Source organism: Corvus brachyrhynchos, unplaced genomic scaffold, assembly GCF_000691975.1.
Source record: "Corvus brachyrhynchos isolate BGI_N302 unplaced genomic scaffold, ASM69197v1 scaffold60, whole genome shotgun sequence".
NCBI lineage: Eukaryota > Metazoa > Chordata > Aves > Passeriformes > Corvidae > Corvus > Corvus brachyrhynchos.
The window spans coordinates 4,156,524-4,169,844 of NW_008236767.1; the positions used below are offsets into that span (position 1 = coordinate 4,156,524).

The following is a 13,321-nucleotide window of genomic DNA, read 5'->3' on the forward strand; positions in this document are numbered from 1 at the left end:
AGAGAAGCCATACCACTCTAGTTTTTCATTCAGACCATAACTTGAACCTGAAGTCACAATATTAACAATCCAAACTAGTGAGTTGTGACAACAAATCGAAGTAGTCTGTTTTGCACAATCCTGAGAGTGCACAATTCCCATTAAAATCAGAGTGAAGAATGGGTGCTTTGTGCCTCTGAAATAGTCATAAGCAAAAATGTTCACAGGGTAGGCAAAACTCTGACATTTATCTTTAAGTATATCCATTTTTCACGTGTTATCAAGAGTCACAAAAAGTGTTATGAATTAAAATAAAAAGTTATTTTCCTGGAAGGGCTGTATTTCTAGTCAATCATGTTTTCCAGATGTTGAGATCATTAAGGGCCTGTTTATCTCTCAGTACTGCATTTCCATCTGTTCCTTACAAAAAGAGAGTAATATCTGGGAAATACAACTATGTCATAACTTTGCAAATGAAACCTGAGCACCAATACTTCAAAAAAAATGCAAGGTTCTCTTCTGCCACATACACCTGCAGCTTTTGATTAAAGAAAATTTACTTCTGGACCATTTACACAACTAATTTATAGATAATTAATATCAATAGACAGAAAAACATTCACGTGGCTGAGACAAAGTTTTGTTATATTATTTTTAAAGCATCCATTCAATGTTGTCAACTCTACTGACTGTGGAAAATCGTTTTGGGTTGTTTTTTTGTTTTGTTTTGTTTGGGTTTTTTTGCATAATAAAAAGCATAGCCTTTATTTTCTTTGAAAAAATAACGCAAAGAAAATAACATCAGTAGATTTTTTTGGCTTTTCTTTATACCATAGCTAATAACATCATGCCTTTTAATGCCAGTCAGTGTCCTGCCTTGATTAAAAAAGCAGCCCTAAGGAAGCTACAGAGTCTCTTACTGCACATTAAGGAGTGTGCACAGGAACTATGATATTTCATGGTGTTCTGGGCACAGGTCGTGGAGCGTGCTTGCTAACTCACCCTTGGTTCCTTTGGAGCGTGTGCGCAGCTTTTTATTTTCCCCATCTGCATCCATCTGTAATATTAACACAAGGTCTTTAATTCATACCTTTTGCCATTGAGGAAAAAAAGTACTCCAATGCTTTTTTTTCACATTTCCAAAGGCTAGACAGTAATAGAAAAAAAAGAATAATCATGCCTTATTAATCTTGTCAAAGAGATAAAAAGCCATCTGTGAATATCTAGTAAATACCTAGGAGATACTTTTAATGATACAGATTTGTTTAATAAAGTGATGGTTATGAGTGACTCTGTAAGGTTTAATGACGAGGTCTGCAGGTGTTAGCTGAAGGCATAAGGTTAGAAAGAGTAATGCTGCATGAGTGCTGCTTTCAGCATCCACCTCCTGAAACAAAAGGTCCCAGAAAGCTGCCATGCCTACAGGAACTCTGCATTTTTATTGTAACTGAGGCATAGCTCTATAGCTGTGTTGGAACCTGCATTTCTGACAGCTTCATCCTTAAAACATGAAACCTTCTTGCTTGACAATGCATAACTACATATACAGCTTTGAAATTCTTCACCACTTAATCAACTACTTCTTAAAGAAGTTTTGCTTAAAGAGACATTGAGTTACGGATTTATAGGAGGTTTTTTGGGAGAATGCAGTGTCCAGATTTGTATTTTACATTAAAAAAAACAAGCCCAAACAATCAAAAAGCCCAGACCTCCCCAGAAGTCAGCTGTTGTAATAAGTTTTCTAACTGAAATAAGAGAGTCCTTTCAAGATCAGCTGTTCTCACTATACTTTTGGCTACATCTAAACCCGAACTGGAAATATGCACCTTCTGGTCTTGGATGTGGCCCAGACACGTAATTGTAGGGGCAGGCTTTCAATCCATGGATTTTATTGCAAAACCCTGAAATTTGAAGGGATTAAGATTTTGTGTTCTGGTGTGGACAACTGCAGTGACATATTGCAGATTGTACAATGGTGCAATTTTGATGATGTCCAGGGAGGCAAACTCCTTTCTAAAAGTAACACTTAATTTTTATGTGAGGAAGACTCTCTCACCAGGAATTTTTGTCTAGGCAAAATTTTGGGAAATACGGAATTTTTCTTCAGTCTCTGAGGGAACCTTGTTATCTGTCTTTGATTTGAATCTCAGTTTCCCTGTTTGTAAAATGGTGATGATCAAATATACTGTAGAAAAAGCAACTGCCATGGGCTTCTGCAAATCAATTTGCAGACACCAGTGTCTGATTAATAAAATTGTGTTGGGTGATAGGTAGATGTGGGTACCAGAAGTTGCCAGGCATCTCTCCCTGCAAAATGTCATGAGGTAAATACTGATGTCAACAGAAGATCCTGTCTATTATATCATTTTTTCTTTCTGAGGATCAGCTGATCTGAACTGAACTAAACTGAGAAAAGAAGCAAGAAGTCCTGTTAGTGCCTTTTTCCATTTATAGAGTTTGAAGATCTGAGTATGCTTTATTTTTAGCTCTATATGACTCAGATTACCGAGATGTTTTGAAGGTCTTATCTGAAAGAACATTGCAGAATATGACAAAATTGACCTGAGAAATAAAAGAGTAAAGTCAGCCTTTTTAGGGAATAAAAAGCATTTTTCTAATTTTCTGGGATTTGTTTGTTTTTATACATGTTTGAACACTATAAGTAGCTATTGGAATCAAAATACCTATTTGCAGGAGAGAACATAAACATTTGAAAAGGGACTTGAAGAGGTGTAATTCTAGAACAAATCTAGTGATGTCTGAAATGAAAATACAAATTGATGGAAATGCACATCAAAGCCAGACAATGATACCTTTTCTCCGTTTAAATTTACATCTGATATTGATTATTAGCAGGGAAAAACATGAAGGGCTTCTGCTTATGTAGTGGGGCTGGTGGCAGCCGTTACTTGTTACTATCCTTAAAACCTGGAGAACAAGTATTTGCAATGTGACTGCAATGGTAATGGGAAACATGGCTCTGTTCTCTGATGCTGAGTTGTGATTGAAGGCACTGACCTGCCATAGACTTATAATAGGGGAGCAGGTGTGGCAATGATGGACTTTAATTTCCTTTAATAAACCTTTTATGTGCCACACTTTTACTGCCATTCTATGCTCTCCAAGGTCCTGCACATAATAGGTTCATTACTTTTGATTACTATAGTCTATTGAGACAAACAACTCCAGAACACACTATATATTATGTTCAGTTAAACCAATATAGACTATTTATCCACTGTGCATTATTTCACCTGCAACTCTACAGACAAAATTAACAACAGCTCCTGTAAGCTAAAACTATTAAAACCACTGGTACTCCTTTGTCATCATTTCATAATAAATACCACACCAATCACAGTGCTGCTATTTTAATTATGAAACAAAAAGTGTCCACTGCTTCTACTGAGCAGCAGTTACTTTGGACTAAACAGCAGGTTGCATTGTGATGAATATTTAAAAACTGCACAAAGAGTGAAAACCAATGATAAAATCAATGCAGGTGATTTTTCAATTGATTTTCTTTCCTTGTGAAACTTTTGAACTATGAGATATCTTTTTATCAACTCAAACATAAAATTTATAGAACAGTTTAGCCTAGTGCATACGTATATCAAAATAGTCATCATGTCTGTGCTGCATAAAGACACCTTAACTTACGAAAGAGTCCTATGCATTAACTTGAAATACAAAAGTAACTGAATAAAACTGAAATCTCTTAACTGTGTCAGCAAAAAAACCTCTCTTGCTCAAAATTTAAATGTAGTATCTTTGTAGCTTAGCAGTTCTTTCAGAGACAGCCTGATACTACGCAAATGAAGTGGCTTGTGTCTGTTTTTCTTCTACATAGTGATAATTTTACATTAAATTACAGCAAAGGATGGTCAGCAAAAAGCATTCAAACTTTCAAGTCACCCATGGAACAACAAGATGATTAAATTCTGAGAAATTCTTGCCAACCTTTTTAGACGTAATTGTTATCAATGTGTTAATTTTGGACATATATTATTACTGTTGTGTACTGTGAAGGTTGGATGGATTCTGGAAGGTGCCTCATGCTGTCAAAGCTGGGGGCTGGTCACCCTCCCTCCCACTACATATGTTGTCTTGAGTCAAGAACCCATAAGGGGTAAATAGAATGGTTATATCTGCACAAAGTCCTCACACAATATCTCACTACTAAATTTTTTAGCCATCAGGACCATGGGGATAATAAAATGTGTACCAGGAAAATTTTATTGGGGGTTATAGTCCCATAATTTTTAAGGGCAAGCTTTACAAAAATAATGGCAAGTGAATAGTGGAACTAAGTCCACTTAATCTTTGTGTCTTATAGATAGATTCTCTGATTTGATGGATTTTAAACTCATCTAAACATTTTCTTTTCAAAATTTGTTGAAGCTAGCTAATGGACTCTAAAGGAATTAGTGGGAAACATGCAGCCAGAAACACAAGGACAGAGGTGCAGCAGCTCTGCAGTCCCAAATCATTAAGCAAGTAGGCTAAGAAATAAATGCTTGCTGCTTCAGTTATGCTCCATTTCTGTGATCTCAAAATTTACTGAAAATATTGATGTTGAATAATTTTCTGAAAACATGTTCCAGCAAATCTCCCCAGGTTTGTGAATGCCCTCTGTCTGACTTTGTGAATTTCATTCTGATCCGTCCTCCACTTTTCCTTCAATGTTCATTGAGATTTAAGCATAAGCCAACAACTAGATCGCAGAAAACTGACTGGAGTCACTGACAATACCCCAAATTCTGCTTGGCTCAAACTGTAATAATTTGCTATTTAACTGCTACAGGGTATTCATGTTTCTCCAGATTAATTTACTGGTGGAATAGCAGCAATCGTACTTTCTGAGCAAACTATTTCAGAGTTCGTGGCTGCAGGAACCAAATGGTACTTCTTTTGTTTGTACCATCCCACTGCAGTTAACAGACTCGAGAGCAGCACCTGGAAATACTTCCCTGAGTGAGAGAATCAGGATTTGGCTCTGAGTTTGGTTTTTTGTGTGCCTGGAGTCTGTCTGTGCACATGTGCATGTACTGATGTTATAATAGGATCCAAGAATATGACTAACAGCGGAAAATAGGGCATGTGCAATAAATTATAATAATGACAATAATAATAGTAGCAACTATTTCAGTTTACTTGCACATTTTTAAATTTGAATTTCAGAAATTAAATTGACACTACTCTCTTGGTAAGACAGTTTTACAGCACATCACTGTGAAATAAGCTATGACTTAGGGAAGCCAGTGCTGCTGACTTAGGTAAAAGTAAAATGCATCTCCTGGAAAGATTTCATGTAAGAGCTATGTACTTTGTAATTTCCATTGTAATCTTCATACAAACATGACTTTCCTGGAGTGGTTTTCACATTGCTGTAGTGTCAGTCTGTTTTCTTTTGCATAACGGGCTAGTGGAAAGGAAATTGCTGGTTTATCTAAAGACTGTAAGCTTTATCATTGCACTGTGATTTTCCGACTAAAAGTTACACCTGATTTTCAACATTAAATTTGGGGAATCGTTTCACTAGGAAATTTTTACCTGATTTTGAGATGTCTGGAAAAAGAATAGCTTTTCTCTACAGTTTTTAATTTAAGAATTACTTAAGTTACTATTGAGACAACAGCTATATCTGTCACAAGCTTAGTGAACTCAGCCAGAGGAAAAAACCTAAATAATTTTTAAAGCACACAAATACATTCTAAAGTCTCCAACACAAGCCACAAACTTCAAAGTTGAAGTCAGATTCTGCTAAGGACAATGAACCGAACTGTTCTATACTGTGCCCCACGGTGACACAACACTCTGTGTACTTCTCCCTACAGTGGATAATACCCTCAGAGAAAGCTTTTCAGTGGTTTTGGTGGTCATATCTTGATATTTCTTTTCAATAACTCATTTAAGATTCTACCACATAAAAAGATAATAAAGTCATAGAGAAAATTTTTTTTAGTAAATCTGAAATCATGATTTCTTACTGCCCATCCAGAAGTGTTGAGCACTATTTGGCTGTCTGTGTATATGTGTGCTGACTGAACCTTTCTCTTAGCTTACAATAACATTTTTAATATGAAGTATTAATCTTACACTGACAGTGAGAAGTATGGTGAGAAAAAGAAATGCCAAGAACACATATAGCAACTTCTAGACAAAGTTATATATTTTCATTGCTGGCAGTAAAGAGTAATCCAGAATCCAAATATAATTTTTTTAGAGACATTGCTTGTAATGTGGTTAAAGCTTCTTTCTCTTCTTTTTCTTTTAATGATATGTTGAAGACCAAAAAGGAAAAATATTTACAAATGTGTTCTTAAAGACTATCGCTAAAAATAAGCCTTGTTTTGTGATTTTGATTATTCCTAACCAAGGAGTCATTTCGTCTTTATTACTGAAAATTTTGCTTTAGTTTGCTCAGTGCTATTCCTGATTTCTCTAGGAAAAAGTTGAATGACATGGAAATAATTGGTTCAGCTCTATGAATTTCTCAGGAATTAAAATAAGTCCACCTACTAAATGCAAACTTTAAAGCATGTTTATAACATATAAATCATCAAAAATTTGTCATTTTATAGTGTGATTGAATGGTGTGCACATTCTTGAGAAGTAGATTTTTTAATATTGATTTCAGTACTTCAAAATATGCAGCGGCAAAATAAGCCTTAAATCAGAGGCAAGCTTGAATAGCTTTGTAATGAGGATGATTTATTTTGATTCTCACTTATGATTTCTGAGTTGTCACTGCTGTTGTATACTTCATCCATGCAACTTTGCACAACTGGCAGTGCTGAATATAAACCAAAGCCATATGTTTATGTCCTTTTGCCAAACGACTACAGCAAATAGTTCTATTATTCCCTTAGGTAACCAACGTGTGCCAAGTATTTCTATTAGTCTTCTTTACCAAGGCTTTAGAGGGCAGAGTCACAGCTTTATGAAATTAAGGGGCAACTGCTAGCTTTTTAAATTCAGAGAAAAATTATATAGTATACCACACTGAAATGCAGCTCAACCCAGGCTACTTTCTGGAGGCTTTTCACTCTGGATTATTATTTTTTATGTAGTTCAAGGTCTTGTCACTATTTTCTCTGCTACTATATATTAAATATCATTTTTTAGAAGAAAGAAAGAGGCAATATTAAAAAAAAGCTTTGACACATTGAGCTCTTTTTAAGTACACTAAAGTTTTAGCCCACCCAACTGCTATATAGTTAAAAAAATCCTAAAACAATAAGCCTTATACATATATATATATACAAAACATCACTAATAAGTTATCCCTGAAAGATAAAATTTTAGCACTGCATTATGAAATATATTCTCATTCCTGGACTCATACAAATTCAAAGATACTTGTGTTACTGACAGTATGTATGGCTAATGAGTGTAATTCACACACTTAACTAGAATTTCTACATATTTACAAAAATTTTCACCTCTTCAACTGTTTAATACTGCTGTACCTGACTGTTGAAGACTTTTCTTAAAACAGCAGAGATTATGCAAGAAAAGTAGTCCTAGTGCACAAGGCTCTACACATGAAACCACATAGTATTCTACTACTAATATACAGATACATTTCTACTCAAATTAATTTTTGTAAATCAATTATCCCACCTTTGCGTGTTTCCAGGTGAAAATATGTGCAGATTCCAAAGGACCAAATTCGTCACACAGCCCAAGATGACTTGCCTGATTTAACAGATAATCCTCAAATTCATTCTCTGGAAAAAACATACAAGCAAACAAAAAGAAAAACAACAAAAGAAAACAGAAAAACAGCTGTACTAAATAACATATGGATGAAACAAGACACTCTTTAAATCAAATGGGTAAATAATCCAGGTGCAATATATTCTTCAGCGGTTTTACAAAGATAGGGTGTAGAGGCATCAATGATGCTTCTAAAAGGCGTAAAGAATAGGGTATTTTCTTTTCTTATGGTACTTTCTTTATCTCATTAATGCCTTATGAAATAGACCTTCTCTAAGAAAGTTTTGCTTCTTGTGTGGACAAAAACCTACCGTTTCTATATTTAGAAATCCTTAGTCAAATATTTTAATTGCATCAGAACCTCTTTGACTGAGTAGGATGGTTCAGTACATGATGTAAAACAAATGAGAAGCATTCTAAAATATTTTAAAAACAGAAGAAAACTCCTCTGTTTTATTTTTTCTGATTTTGAATATTAAAGTTTGGCAGGCTGATAGTGTTCGCAGCATAAGACAGATTAAGGAAATCTTTGACATTTCTCCATGCACAATTTTTATTCCTTTCTGTGAGGTACTTTATGCTAAATCAACAGTAACAGCGAGGGAAGTAGAGCTCCAGAAGTTTATCTCTGAGTGTACAATACCGAGATCCTTGTTTTCAGAAATACTGAATACCCAAACCCTTCTGACATTTATACGCACTTGCAACCTGGAAGAATCTCACAATGAGCAGTTATTAAGGGCAAGATTTACTTTGGCATCACTCCTGGCACTGGTGACCAAAACATAAAAATTTCACTATCAGTTGCAACTTCAGAGGTCTGTTTCACATATTATCCAGTGTATTTAGTAAAATAGATTTATTCATTGAAGGTATTTCAATCATGACAAAGTTTGCAAATAAACTTTGGGAACTTTGACTATTTATTTAGTGGTATCTGATGATGTTATTTTCAGCAAAATTTGAAATGTTACATTTCTGAAATTGGAAAGGCTCATTCTAAACAGATTCTCAGGGAAGCCAGAGTTTATTGAATAACTAGTTTCTGCTTGTGTCCCAATAGATAGGATGTTAGTTTCATCCCATCAAGAACTTTTAATTAAAATAAGTACACTTTTATCAAATAATGGAACAGGCAACAGATGTAAGATGATAAAGAGAAAACCCAGAACAAAACATCCCAATACCAAAAGGATTTTTAAGCATTTTTTTAGCCAATATGTTGCTAGAAAGACATATTGTTTATCCTCAAAGGCCTATTTTCTTGTTATTCTATTTCAACATTCATAAAGAAAAACCCCAAAACCACAAAAGAAGTCTCAAAGCCTTCTACCTTCCTCTTTGTTCAAAATACACTAATCTAAAACAAAAGATCTCAGAGAATAACTGCAATGGTGAGCAAAGCTCTTTCTAAAGACTAAAACTTAGCAGATTTTTGTCTACAATTCTAGCACCTTAAGTATTTATTAACAATGTATTTTTCCTTTACTTTCTCCAAGATTGCCAATAAAGAACGAAATCACATAAGGGAGTAGCTGTAAACCCTTTGAGTTCCCCAATGTCAAACTCATTAGCATCCGAATAACCACACAGCAGCACATCATCTGCACAATTGCAATTTTTTACTACTTTTAATAGCGTTTCTCAAAGGGCTCATTTTCAACTTTCTTCAGTGGTTAGTTGGTTCTCTGGGGAAAAGGAGCTTCCTGACGCTCACAGCTTCCACTCAACAACCAGGCCGTTTGCTGTCAGAAGCATCAGCCCTCTGCCCTAAACCCATCTGCTGTCTCTCTCATCCTAAGGGACCGAGAGTTAAGACAGCACAGCTGAGATCCACTTGGAAAAGTGCACAAAGGACAAGGAAAAATATACAAAACTTTTCACATTTAACTTTACATAATAAGCTAGTATGTTGAAAATTCTCCTCAAAAGAAAAGGAGTTTGGACTGGGACAGGTCTTGGGGGGGCAGGTTTTAAAATTGAACTGAAAAACTACATGCAACAGTGTCAAAGAACAAAAACCTGCACCCCTCTGCTGTGTTTAAACACAGCAGAAGTTACTGGTTAGTAAGTCTAACTGTGCTGGGTTTGATTTCTTTCACATAACAGGGTGCTGGCTGTGATTCAGCTGATTCGTGGGTGAGTACGAACATTTGAAGATACGGTGTTTCATAAAAGGTCTAATACAATGTCATGCATCTGTCATGCTATAAACAGGGTCTGTAGGATTGTGCTGTGTCACGGGATGTGACATACCCCTAATGTAACATAAACTATGTGTCACCCCTGTCCACCCTCCAAGAAGTAAGTTATATTTCAAATATAAATGTTAGGATCTGATAGTTCAGGTAGCAAAAAAGGCTTGGTGCTGATTTCACAGAAATATCAATGTCTTACACAAAATTTATTTAGTAATTCTGATTATAAAAATCAATTATAAAATTGATCATGGGCCAAATTTTGAGGTATTGCAAGAAGTGCAGAAGTCTGCAAAACCAGCTGGAGAAAATAAGATCTCAGCCTCAAGAGCCCACAAAGTACATCTAACTAGATTGTTGGTGACTTTAATGATAAGATCATTATTGATGGAAATCAGGCAGAGATAACTTACTTATTTGTCAATCACTGTTCTTTGGTGGGGTCACTCCCCTTGGGTCCACATGTATCTTCATTTGGCCCAATCTATTCATAGCTTGCATCAACTCATTTCTCTTTTTTAGTCAAGAATTCAAAACAATTTATGCTTACACTTCAACTGCCTATGTGTCTGAACAGTATTTTTTATTCTGGAAGTTGAAGCCTGCCTGCCTATAGAGAGAACTTTCACCCTTTCCAACCACCATCTCAGTTCAACTAGAATAATAAACTTCATAAACCCACAAAGATGGAATATATGAGTTGCTTGATTTGTCAATGTAATTGTTCAGTGAAATCACCTGGAGCCTTAGCAATTCATTCTTCAGTTTATAGCCATTTCCAGTGCAATATGATTTTGTACTGACTCTGAAGTGCCATCCTACTGAGATCCATGAGTCATGCCAGGATACTGATGTGAATCACAGTTTAGGTCCTGATCCTCAACATCAGATGTGTGTGACAAATCCCTTCAAACAACTATTTTTGTTGACCCCTTGTCTATGGGTAAAAGTCCACTCATTCAGGTCAGATTGCTAGAGATCCTGATGATTTTAAAATGAGAAAAGACATATTGTGCAACCACAAAATTATCTCAGCAAAAGTCTGAAGTTGTTTTCTCTGTCAATACTCAAAGCTGTACTATATTTGTGAAGGATCCCAAAAGCTTTTTTAAGCACAATACATTGCATTTCCAACATAATAATTTGATTTTCTCTCATTTACCATATCAGTGGTTGATATATTGCAAATATGGGAATGAATAATCACTACCGTTTGTGATTTGTTAACTTAGAATAAAAGTAATATCTAAGGAAACAAAATCCAGTGAGCTCACCAGTATGATCCCTGAACATTTCTTGTGTTTCTACAGTGACAGTGATTTCTCTTTCTCAAGACAGAATAATGCAGCATATTCAGTATTTAGTATTTGAGAAAATAATATGTGAAAGAAAGATACAATTACAAATAAATGAAGATATATTTAGCTCAGGACTTCAGTCAGATCTTTATCCTGCACAGTCTGAAGTCTGTAACTTTACACGTTAAATTCTGCACAAACCTCAAGGAGATCCCAAGGTGCATGTAAAATATTCAGTGCATGAGGAACCAAATTTCATTTGGCCTACACCCTCACTGCAGCAAATCTGCAGGATTCTATTTGAAAACAACTTTTTTTTTGTGTATAATTTGACCTTCAGAAAGGAGTTTCCTTGGGGCAGAGTACTCATCTTTGCACTTGTTTTATTCAGTGCAAAGTACACAGGAAGTAGAATTTTTACTGTTCCAACAATCACATTTTCTTTCTCAACTCTAATGCTAAACTTTATCTTATTTTGTTCTACCATGAGATGAACAGGAGGTCACATTAGCAGTACGAGATAGGCTGGTAACACAGGCAGTTGTCCTAGTAGCTGCAAAAATCTTCACTTCCACTCATCCTCTCTTTTAAACAGGGCAGTAATTCCAATGCCAAGATCATATTTCACCTAGCAGTGGAGTTTAACTTTCACCTGATTTAAGCAACAAACTATCCCTCAAAGATGCTGGAGGCTTTGCTGTAATTAACATAACTACATTTAGATGCTATTCATGACCTATAATTCCAACACCTTGTGAAAAAAAAAAAAAGGTTGCAAGCTGTAAACATTATAAACATATTCAAATAAGCTTAACGCAATCTGCCATGCTTATTTCTGCCTAGATCATGGACCAGCGAAATGGTTAATGCAAATGGATTTATAATTTGCTTTGGGGGGCCAGTTTCTTCTCCTTATTTATTAGCCCAGCTGATGGGGCAGATTTGATGAGGCACTTCTGGAATAATTGAGTCATCACACAAAGAAGGCTGCTAGCATTCAGAGTGGTTTTATCAGCAGCAAGCAGGCCTGATTACTGACAATTACACTCTGATCCGGTGATGGAGGAGAAAGAGCCAACGAGTGGGAAATGTCCGTGTTTCTATCCAGGAATAATTTCTACATTCATTTTACATGCTAAGTGTTTCCTATCTCTGCATAATAAACTGTAAACAGGAATAGATGGCACAATGTCCCTTAATATTTCCTGGTAATGAAGACACAAATGTACAGTGAGTGCTGATAAATATAGATGAAACATAAGCTATTCTCTGAGTCTGTATTGTTACCTTTAAAATAAATGCATTTTGGTGGTAAAAGCATAATCATAGCTAATGCAAAAAAATGACAGAAGATTGAAGCTGTCCTTGTAACTACACAGAAACTTTGTAAAAGTCCTGTTAATCACTGCTGCTCTAGAGGCTCATAAGCTGAAGGTGATATACTGGAAAGAACATCATTTTGTTTCTCAATAGTCAACTATGTAGGAGCACTTTTGCTTTGACACAGTAAAGGGGAGCAACAGCAGTGACCTCCATTAACACTTCAGGGATGGAGCACATCTCAATGCTAAACTGAAAAACAATGAAGCTGGTCCTAGAAGACATCTTCACTATGATAAATTCTCATTTCCCTCTCATCAGCTTTAAGACAGTGTTCATAATGAATAATAGAGCTAGACCACAGATTTCATGAGTTGTGTAAAGCAATACATTATTGCCTTTAGAACATTATTTTTATAGCAATTTAGATGCTGTAAAATGACAGTTATTAACAAAATTCTGCAAGCAGAACTTTGGAAAAATCTGTTTCTTTGGGGGAAAAAAATGGGGGAAAAATGGGGGAAAACATGAAAACAGATATAGTGGAGAGTTGAAAAGTAATTTTGTGTTTGTTGATGGGGAATTACAGATTTCAGCTAGAAAAAGTTAATGCCCTGGTCTAGGGAGACTTTTCCTTTTTAAGAGTTGATCAGGCATGAAACACTGAATAATAAACTTTTGCATGCTTGTTTATTCCTTCTCCTCTTTTTAAACTAATTCATAGCTTCAAAAGAACTAAAAGTTATTCTCTGCTCGCCTGCAGTAACTATGGCAACTATGTTTCATTAAAGTAGCCACTTAACT

At 35.5% G+C, this 13,321-nt stretch overlaps 1 protein-coding gene across 6 annotated transcripts in view; it reads right to left on the minus strand.

The window, feature by feature from the left end:
• The window catches only part of ST18 (ST18, C2H2C-type zinc finger), a 169,304-nt gene that overhangs the window by 67,045 nt on the left and 88,938 nt on the right, over positions 1–13,321 (minus strand). For all 6 annotated transcript variants that reach the window (XM_017727446.1, XM_017727448.1, XM_017727445.1 and 3 more), the window contains 2 exons: positions 7,606–7,712; positions 982–1,036 (listed from right to left, as the gene is read on the minus strand). In XM_017727446.1, the coding sequence (XP_017582935.1) occupies positions 982–1,036; positions 7,606–7,712 (162 nt within the window). The remainder of the gene's footprint in view (positions 1–981; positions 1,037–7,605; positions 7,713–13,321) is intronic.